General features: G+C 36.7%; 1 protein-coding gene across 1 annotated transcript in view; it reads right to left on the bottom strand.

Moving 5' to 3' along the window:
- Positions 1-11,259, bottom strand: part of IARS1 (isoleucyl-tRNA synthetase 1) — a gene marked incomplete at both ends in the record, with an annotated part of 102,965 nt that overhangs the window by 60,175 nt on the left and 31,531 nt on the right. Inside the window, one exon of the mRNA XM_082004513.1 lies at positions 8,954-9,052. Coding sequence (XP_081860639.1) covers positions 8,954-9,052 — 99 coding nt within the window. The remainder of the gene's footprint in view (positions 1-8,953; positions 9,053-11,259) is intronic.

The raw sequence follows: 11,259 nt of genomic DNA, 5'->3' as shown, positions 1-11,259 counted from the left end.
GGAGCCTGTTTCATTTAATTTAGTCTCACTAGATTTAGCTACAGATATCTCAGTCTGACATTTCTGATTTACCTACATATCATTAAAAAAAAAGAAAAAGAGAAAAAAATCAGAGGTACCTTCTATTTAAGTATTTCACTAGGCTGGGAAGACAAAACCAAGTATTCTCAACAATGTTGTTGCTAGCACCTGATCATTATGTTACACCAACTCTGGGTTAGTGTTTCTATATGGATTTTTCTGCGTCTTTTTAATCCTCTTCCCTTAGATATTCTCTTGGTACTTTTCTTGGCAAATTTTAATACAGGTAACATCCTGCCACAGCTATACATTATTAGTTTAGGAAGCATTTTTCACTCTTCATTCTACACAAAGTAATCATTTCTTACCTTTGCAGAAAGATTATTTATTTTACTCAATTAAGGAGAGTGAGGGCAGCCTGAGGAATGCTGCCCTCAGGTGATTTCTGCTCCCTTCTCTCCCATGCAGTAACTGAAGAAACTTGGCCTCACCCTGAGACTACACTACGTGGTGTTTAATCTATCAGCCCACAGTCTTCCTCATAATTCCCAGTTAATTTTTCCATCTGTATTCCCAAGCACATTGCAAAAAGAATTGTGATTTTGATAATACCACGATAAAACCATGAATCACTACTGATGCTGGTCCTTAGCTTTCAGGAAATTCTGGGCTCTGTTAAACACCGCTTGCCTAAACCCAACAGCTGAAACAGTCCCATGAAAGTTATCGGCGGCACAATTTGCCAGAGTACGAACACTGACCTCTGTGCATCAGAACTGTCCTCACAGCATGGATGTTTAGAAGCTTTAAAAAGAATAAAAAGACAAAAACAAAAGCAAGACTGCCCACATAAATATTCCTATTTTACAACACTGAGATATATGAAAAAAAGCCCTTTCCCATATACCAATACACATGCTTTTCATGTTTAATCAAGTATCTCTCACAAACCCCCTTAGCTTGAAAGCACAAATTTCAGTTTTATGATGGTGACCACTGAATTTGCAGTTGGGTATGACAAGCAAGGTGACTAGTGCTACAGCCTGTTGACAGCAACCCACTGCTAATGGCACTGAACAGATTCAGATCTCGGAAAAGGTCAAGCTCCAGCATCAAATAGTTCCACAAATCAAAGCAGCGACTTCTCTAACACAATCCTGCTGCAGTTCCTAAAGCTATGCTGTTAGAAACACTTTTTTTATTTTCCAGCTGGCCTACAATTTGTGTTGGTTTTGACCTTCAAATTTCTCTGCACAACGACACAGAGAGGATTTCATAGTTCTTTCTGAAACATTTAGCAAGGGTATAGAGACTGCTGTCTCAGCAGGTCATGAAGCTCTTGATTCATGCGCATAGAATAGCGTGGGATAAGAGCTATTTCTACTTTCTTGGCACCCAGGATAGCACACTAAAACTTCAGGATGCAGACATTTCAGCAGTTAAAAAGTTCAGGGAACTGAACTTCATGACACAAAGGAATGAATATTGATTTATCCATTTAGAAATATTTCAAATGAACGTACATCAGTTTCAATCCGTTTGAACACTAATTTCTCTCTTACTCTCCCAACATCAAGTTGGGACCGCAGTAAGTTAGAGATGATGAAAATTATTAATTTGCTCCAAATTTTTATGTCCATTTTTGACTGTTTGTTCCTATTTTTTAAACAGATTTGGGGTTTTGCTAAATTTGTGCATTGCTAAGTCCTCTGCACAGTCAACTCCCACATCCTTTCTTGGTAACTATTCTTTTTCTTAGTGTCTAAAATAAAAATTCCAAGGAAAAAAAAAAAACATAAAGAGCAAAACAAAATCCAGTCCTTTCACAACACTTACTAGCTTATCACAACAGAAACTGTTTTCTTTGCCTTCACAGTCTATGTACTACTCAGCATCCCAGTCACACAAGCAAAGTGGGTCAATCCCAGAGCACGAATGGGTGCAGTAACAGTAAGTTACCATGGCTGCTGATCCAGTGACTTCTTGTCACCAATTAATACCCTAGGAACAGCAGCAACTAAAATTAGTATATTTGCTTTCTGACTCGCCTCCAGAAGACAAATGTACAGGATGTAAAAAAAGCAAATAAAAATATCTGAATTATTACATAATCCAGAAGGAAACTCATTAAAAGGGTTAAGACACCCGTTCCTTTTCTGTACATATATTTTGAAGTATCTCTCTTGTTCTTATAACACAATTGCAAATACTGAATTCAACTTCTTATTCCATTTCAAAGCTCAGCTGTGCTCTGCATGACTCCATGAGTTGGCTCACCTTGCCCTAGTCACAGAATACAGGAACTCTGTTTCAAAGCAGTACTGTCCCTCTTCTCTATTATAAACACAAATATCACCACTGAAATAAACAGCTGTCAAATACTGCCACAGCAGAAGCCTCATGTGTTTTATCATCAATTTACCATTAAAAGCTGTTTAAGATGTTACATAAAGATATACTAATCCGTCTGGCTCTTCTTCATTCTTCTCTTGAGCTAATTTTCTTCATGATGTTCTTTGAAAGAAACCACACCAACTTTATGTATTGGGTAAGATTTACTTTATAATTACTAACTGAAGGAAGATCTTAGCTTCTGAGTTATTTCAAAAACAGTCCCATAAGAATTAGACCATAAAGCTGATAAACAAAACACTACCTTAAGTAGTGCAAATTAGGAAATCTAATACCAGATGGGCACACAGCATCTAATACTTTTGGTTCCGAGAAGATGGTCCCAGATCCATCCTTTCATTTGACGAGCTGGTAACTTCTTATGTGACACCTGAAGTCAGGAATCACTTATCTGTCTGGAAAGGAGAAAGTCATTCTTCCAGAAGATAGCTGAGTTGTAATAGCAAAACCAAAGGTGATTAAGTAGTTATCTTATGTCATTTAAGTAAATATGTATGGATTTATTTAAATTCATAGCATAGCAGTTGGTTTTTGGTTTAGGTGTAGAATTTGCTTTTCTTTTTAAACATTGACCAAACCTTAGAAAACGAAGTCTTAAATTCCATTATGTTAATTTACTCTAATAACAAGGCTCCTTCGACATGCCCTCAAATTGATTTTTAATGGTTTTTAATTCAAGGAGATAAAATAAGCAACTATTCATGCCCTTTTGACACTTTAATTAGCACCAATCTATATCATAGACTTAATTAACCATCGGAAGAGGCTGGAGGGAGGAAAGAAGAAGAGAGGAAAGGTCAGCAGTTTGCAAAGCACGCAGAATTTCCACTGCAGCAGACTTTCTCCTCTTCAATTCATGAAAGCTTGTTAGAATGGTGCACAACCACATACCCCACAAGAGTTTGTGTTGCCTCCACTGGTGCAAGAGAATTTTCTGCTTATATGCAGGTTACATTTGCTAAACAAATAGTGCTTTCAATCATTTTGATATAGCAATGTTTTCTTCACTCTTTTATCCTGGTTCCCATAGCAACAAACACTTAAGCGTGAGACTGCAATGCTGCTGCAGACTGCATCATAATCCCACCATCAGCAGTGTACAGCTGCTTGACAAGTCAAGATTAAGTGAAGCCACAACCTTCAATTTTGTGATACACCCATATTAAATAAACATCCTGCTATACTTTATTCGTATGACCCAGACACCATGCTAATTGCTATTAAAAGTCTTATTTTTATCAATGATGGCAAAAATTCCTGCATCCTGAAGCCAGTGAGAAATCAAGTTTTCATTTTTCTTCTTTCTGCATAGTTTCCTTTGGAATTTTCTAACAATCATAGTTACAAAGTACTGTTATATGGCATTATCACTTAGGATTCATCTCAATTTGTATATATAAGTATGTTTGTGTTCCTATAACAGTGGCAGACATTCAACATACTGAACATGCAGCTAGATTTACCAGCTGCCCAGGAACAGGATACTATAATTGCTTAGTGAACTGACATTTGGAGTCTTTATTTAGTAAGGCATTACTTGGACCAAACAACAAGCTTTTGATGACCATTCACCAGGACTGAAAGATACCTGCTGTATTCATGGCATAACCAGCAATCTCTGCTCAAGAGGCTTTGAGAGGAAACAGCAAAATTAGGACACAGCAGAACACAACCCATTAAAATCAAGTGGAACAAGCCTCAAAATTCACTTCTAATCCTCAACTATGTCTGACAACAGCCAGTAATAAAATCTTCTGACTTACGCTGCTCTAAATTAGACAAACACAAGGCTAACCCTGCAGCAATATTTTTTTTGACCTCCTACTGTAGGCAGTAACACTAGTTTGAATTTTTCCTCGGGAAATGTTGCCATCTAGTGACTGCTATAGACATCACAATCGCTAACAGTCCCAATTTCTGTTCACATTTCTTAAGAAAAACGTGATCGATGATTCAAGAAGTTACAATTGCATGGTCATATTAAAGAAAAAAAAAGGGGGGGAAATGCTCCCACACACACATTTAAAACTGTTCAGGTAAATGTATTTGTTAATGCTAACAAACCAGGAAAGAAAATATCCTGAGACATCTTTAAAAAAAGTAAAAGGAGGAAAACAAGGGACTCAGGAACTGATTTTCCTCCATTATGTCACAATTCTGTTACGACTTAAAATTCTGTTGCCCCTGCTACAGACTCAGATTTCTCATCTGCACAAAATTTAGAAGCTTAGTAGAACAAACGGTAGCTTTCTATTGCAGATGGGCTCTACAGCCCAACTTCTGTTCCCCCTACAAGCCTTAGGGTTTATGGTACAAGATAGGCAAAATTTGTGATCAAATCACACATATCAGAAAGTGAGAGACAATTTGCTGTTCAGCAAAGGCAGCGGCTGGACAAACATTAGAAAGACCAAGATCAAAAGCTACTCAGAAGATTAATGTGTTTGACGCATGTGAAAACACTTGGTCTTACCAGTGCTCATACAGGAACAGCAGGAAATGTGTGCAAAATTCACACCTAGTAAACCAGGAAATTCACTTCTAGCAAAAAGGCCTATTAGATGTGTTCTGTGTGGTATTTTCAATAAGAACTAACAGTTTAAGTGATGAAAGTCAAAAAAAGGATACCTTCAACTACAGACCTATACATCAAGCTCTTTATTACAATGCTTGAATTCTTCCGTGCCAAGAAGATGCAAGAACAAAAGGCTTGGCTTCTTTGAAGTCCCTTACTGTCTTCCACCTCTTACTGCTTTCCTTCCACTGATGCTCATTTTTCCACTATACCAAGCGCTGTACACCTTACGTAAACAACGTCACAACTGCGCAATAGTCTCTAACACTAGAAACTTGTCTACAGTTAGAGGTAAAACATTCAGGAATTACTGAAGTAGAACTTAAAGTGAGGTGTTTTTTAAAAAAAATAAAAATAATTTAAAAAACAGTTCAAAGCTGATAATTAAATACAATCCACACAGTCTACAGAACCTTTTCTGTTGACCTGCAAGTATAAAAATACTACATATGCTGCGAGAAGTGAGAGCTACAACAGTTTAGAAACTTAAGTATAAATTGTACTAATTTACTTTTTACAACAACTTAGACATTTGTAATTTATACCAACTTTGAACTCTGTGATGACAGGAACTAGTCCTATATCATACAACGTAATCTGAGGTGGCACAGTTTAGTTGCTTGCCTGTAGTTACGCAGGAAACGCTCCTTCAACAAATCATTCCGTAAGACGATAGTTACAGCAATTAAGGCTGAAATCCAGACCACTTACACCAGGGACCCGGCTTCAGCGCTGCATCAGTATCGAAGTAACAGGAAACCAAGGTCTGACAGCCCCGAATGGTACAGCAGCCAAATTTGCCCCTCTCACTCAAGTACCACAGTAGTAGCTTGTCTGAATATGAAATACAAGATACCTTTTTTTTTTTTTTTTAAATAATCTCTTCTGCCAGTTGTGTGCTAAAGAGAACATTCATTAAGGGATCTTGGATTAAAGACCAAAACACAGCCTCTTTAATACTGTTCCAATTCTGCATTTCAGTAACATCCAGCACAAGTTACTTTCCACTCTGATCAGAATAAGGTTGGGAGAAAGAAGAGAGGCTTTTTGTGGTTTCAGATTTTACAAAAATGCTGGCATATTACTCATGCAATCATTCTTGAAAGCTATAGTTAAATTCATTTTGAAAAATGAAGATACACTTGCTGGCTTTAAGAAATTTTGAATAACTATGGCTTTATCAGTAGGCTAATTCATTAAAAAAACTAATTAGAAATGCAATCAGGTTGCAAAGTTTATCCAACTATGTTTAATCTATTTCATCAAAAAGGATATCTATAAAGAGTGCAGCTATTCTTAAGGGACAATATACCTATCAGTCATTTATAGGAACAAAAAAAAAAAAAGGCAATGCAAACTCATTTTGCAAAGGTTAATACAGTCTGAAAAGCATTTATCCCAAATTTTCTCATTTTCAGGACATGCTGAAGCCCCAGAGAGTCCAAAAATACATTTTTAAAAAGCTAGGTATTATTCCTGTGACACTTTCAAAGATCAAGTCTCTTCAAAAGCAAAAAAGTAGGTTTTGGGAAGAATGGAGTCCCAAAATTTAAATAAATGAAAAGTGAAGAAGGCTAGCACTGTCAACGCCTAATTAAGAAGCTACACCCCAAAAAAAATGACATCAGTGGAGAACATAGAAAGAAAACTTTAAAAGTAATGCCTTTTTCTTTTAAAAAGTTAGATTTTAAAAGCCACCTTTATGTAACAAAAGCCATCAAATATTTGAATTAGTAATGATGAAATCACCTACTGGAAATACATATTATTATTTTATTAATCATTTAGTGATAGTACATCTCTACTTGTAGCCATATTCCCTACAAAAAGATTCTCAAAATCTTTAAGACCATACTGTTTTGAGAGAAGTCCTGAGGAATCAGTTTTATATTCAATAACAGAATTATGCTGAGACTCAAGAATTGCCTCAAGGACAAGCAGTTACTTTAATTCCAAGCATGTTGAATATTGCAAATTAATATAATTACCTGCTCTTCCCACCCAACTTTGCAACAGCAGCTCTCACATTTGGGTCCCCTTGTATCCCCACTACTCACTTACAAAAAGCACCACTTAAAACCCAAATATATAGATGAGTAGGGTTCAAACTGTTTACTAATTCTTACTAATGTCTCCTGGATGAGTGGAGGTCACTTAGTTTTGCTCTTCCAGCAGCAGAGCTTCAAGAAGAAACTGCTATCTCAACTGTTCAAACACTTCCTTAATAGGATCATTACATTTTTCTTATGTTTATGTGAAAATTAAGTATGCAGGTCTACTGTCAGTCATCAAAACAGTAAAAGCATCTTGAGAAAGCTAATTAAAGCTAAGAACAAACACTTTCACCCCCTCTCCAGCTTATTTTTCCCCAAAAGAAGGATCACAGTATGTTCTGTTATGGAAAACAGAAAGCAACACTTACTAATCGATAAAATCTTCTTACATATCCAGACTGGGCATGTGCTTATTAGCAAGACAACACTGCAGCATTTTTGGACAGTCTGTATCGTGGATCACTAACTTTTCCCACACATTTCAATATTTACAGAGCTCATACCACGTAAGCAGTTATGCAAAAGCTGCTCAGAGAACTTAAGAGAGAACTTAATTGCTAACTACTGTCCATGAAAAAACGCACCATAAGCTGTAATTGTTCACTGAAAGTTGAGTCACCTTCAACGTCATTTCAGTTGCTGAGCAGAGGCACACAGTGGTGGAATCCCACCTTTCCTGCAGTCCTCGTATGGAAAGGCTAAACAACAACTGAAATGGCACACAGTACAACTGAATGCAGCTGTAACTGCCACATTTTCCCTACCTGGTCTCAAACTTCCCAGGCACAAGTTCTTTGTGAGAGGAGAAGAAAATAAAAGTAAAGATTATGGAGGTGGAAAAGATGGAGTCCTTTAGTTACTAATACACCATAAACCCACGATTAACTCTCAAAATGGCTACTATTGCCAATAGTTCCCTTTTACTGCTAATTTAATAGTGCATTTAAATTATCTAAAACTTATCTGTTGTTTTCTATGTAAATTTCACACAAGTATTTTCAACATTCCCTATATACATATAAAGATTTAGTTTTTGCCATTAGTAGAAAATTTTTATTTAAACAGCTGAAACAGAGTTTACTTACAACTATTACACACATTAGGGCAGCTGGGTTGGGGTTTTCTTGTGGGCTTTTACGGAGAGGGAGAGTTGGGGCATGTGTGTCTTGGTTGGTTGGTTGGTTTTTTTCCCTTTCAAATGCACCTGTGACAAAGTACCAACCTTATCGGTAGTAACTAGATGTAATGAAAAAAATTATCTATAAATTAGTTTAATTTGGAACAATAAATACCCACAGTTTAGCTGCCTAAATTCTTCTCTCTAGTGGGCCCTTTTGGGAGGTTTAACTGTGCACTTCTTTGATTCCGCAGGTTGATTTTCCTTTGCGGTTTCTCTCATGCTGAATTTCTTAGAATCATATAACATGACATGAGGATACTTTTAATGATCCTGTAATGTATTTCACTGTAAATTATTAGTATGTATTCAACCCTACTTGCACCCTAAAATGTATTTCTCATTGGGATTTCACATAAGGAAAGAATGCCTTTGACACGAGAAAGGAATAGTGCGCAAATGCATTCAAGCACTGGGCTGATATGCAATTAAGAAGGTTACATTTGTTTATGCCAGGAAGACTATCCCATTGTTGTACCAGTTTGAGGCACATTTGTGAAACCTGAGAAAAAACACTATTTAAAACTGGTTACCAGCCCCATTCCAGTAACACTGGTTCAGAAGTACAGAATGGAAATACGAAATTAAGTTAGCACACTAACAGTGAAATAGAGCTTTGTAAAGTTCTAGCACATGCACACACACACCGCTACACACACACCCCCAGGTTAAAAAAAAAAAAAAAGAAAATTAAAAAAATGCAGGAGACATTACCAGTAGCATTGGGCATTATTCTCCAGTAGCTTCTCCACCATGTGCTCCACTCTTACAAACCAGCTTGGCACAGCTTTGTATATCAATGGAGTATCTGACCTGTAGAGGCAAGGTGATGGGGAAGGGAGCAAATCAAACAAAAACGTTTTCAGTGCTACATTATTTTTAAATTACTCTTTAAAAATGTATTTTTGTACACAACAGTCCCCTTCCCACAGACTGAATTCATTGTTCCCGAAATATTGCTACCGTTACAAAGCCTGGGTTTTGGTTTTTAAATTACACCAACTGTTACACATATGTGAGCTACTAATTTAAAAACAAATTCTTTAAAAAAGAGATTTTAGCCTTCGAGCCCAGCAATTTAAGGAATTTGTATAGCAAGAGAAATCATGAGACCATTCAAATGATCCTTGAATTTGAAATTTATGTTCTTACACAGTACAACGATACAAACTTCTGTACCTATTAAAATGAGTCATATTTAAGACTTCCATGTGAGCTCATTCTGTTTTTTTAATGTGTATATGAACTTGAAAAGCAAGAAAACATTATGCTAAGTTTTTACTATTTGCATTTAAAAGAATAGTAATAAATCATAAAGATGCGGTAACAGTACCCAGGGTTAATTAAAAGAATGTCCCATTCCAGGAAGAGAAGGAAAGAAAGAGATCCAGACAAGCATATAAAAGTAAGAAGATATAAAGACATCTTAATATATTTCTTACTTCAACATTCAATGAAACAAAACCCATGAGGGACAGCAGCAGTTTCAGAACTTGGGATTGCTTAGAAACAGTAACACTATAGGGCAGAGAGTACAGGCTGATAAATTCCCTAAATTCCCTAGTGAAATTAGTATCTCAAAGCATCTGACTGCATTGTCTCTCAACCCAGTCTCTTGTCAGTTCCATAATACAACTGCTTAAAGCCTTGACTGTTCAAGTAGCATACGTCCTTCTAAAGGATCCAGTGATCAAACAGCAGGTAGAAGTCATTATAAGAGGGTTCAGGCATTTCTAATCCTTCACATCCATACCATTATTCCAACTTGAAAAGGGAGACTGAGCCCTATGGGATGGAACCTGTCTATGGGTACAGAGCAGCTTCAACAACACTGGGACAAGAAGCTCATTCTCCCTTAGTATCAATCGACCCCACAAAATATTTCATAAAATATTACTTTTGTTTAAGTCACTTTGCCTCAGAACTTGGAAATACACTTGCTCAACAATAATTTGCAAGCAAAGACCTTGAGAAACTACTGTTATCTCCTACATGCAGTCATTATTGTAAATGACCCATCTTAAAGGTTTAATTCATTTTACTTCTATCCATAGCAAGGATTTGTTTGAAATGTATAAACTACCGGAGATTATGATGTAAGTTGAAATTGCTGCTATGGACGCTCTTCCTAAAGGCACACCTGCCTGACCAACAGAAGAAAAGAAAACCCACAGCAAAAGTTGTCCAAACCTTAAAAACTCACATTGCATAAAGCTCAACAATAAAAACCACATAGCTTCTCTTAATATTATCTCTCAGAAGATACTTCCTTTTAGCTATAAGCTGTACATTTCAATCTGTATCTTTTAAGAGTTAAAGTACCTATAACCTTACATGAAAAGTTAAGAGCTCAGATTAATAATAATGCAGTAAGCGTTCTAGCTATTAAAAGCAGAGGTACTAAGCTAGGATGTTCTGCTTCTCAAATTTAAGTCCTAACACCTAAAAGAGGGAACAGCTGCTCGCACAGCAGCAAGATCACAGTAAAAAAGAAAGTATTCTTCAAGCTACAATGTACCCTAGATCACTGAGCATCTTGTTCAGATGCGCTGGAGAATGATGAATTCCCATCACATACAAGATCTTTAGTTACTGGAAACAAGAAGAAAAAAAACTGATAATAACAGTTTTCACATGGTCTTAACATACTGCAAAAAGATGCTGGAACAATAAACTGGTACCCAATCTCTATCAGGAGTAAAGAGGTGATAGATGAGGCTGACTAAAGACAAGCTTTAGTGCAAAAGTAGCTTCAGACACAAAGGATCTATGAAAAAGAGACAAGCAGATGAAGCCGTGACCATTTCCCAGGCTTTCAACCTAACACTGTAAGTTTATAATACTTGATAACCGTTTCCAAAGCACCCACTGAGCACTGTTTCCACCTACATGAAGGTAGTAAGAAAGGGGAGACAGCACAGTTTCCTTGAGTATTTTCTTTTGCTAGCTGTACTGCCAAGCAGTGCCTCAGCAGGAGACAGAAAGAGAACAATATACTGAAAGTGTGCCCAACATAACGT

This window comes from Phaethon aethereus (assembly GCF_964289735.1).
Source record: "Phaethon aethereus genome assembly, chromosome: 11".
Taxonomy (NCBI): domain Eukaryota; kingdom Metazoa; phylum Chordata; class Aves; order Phaethontiformes; family Phaethontidae; genus Phaethon; species Phaethon aethereus.
The sequence above is the reverse complement of the archived record's forward strand: the minus strand, read 5'-3'. Positions and strand labels throughout refer to the sequence as shown.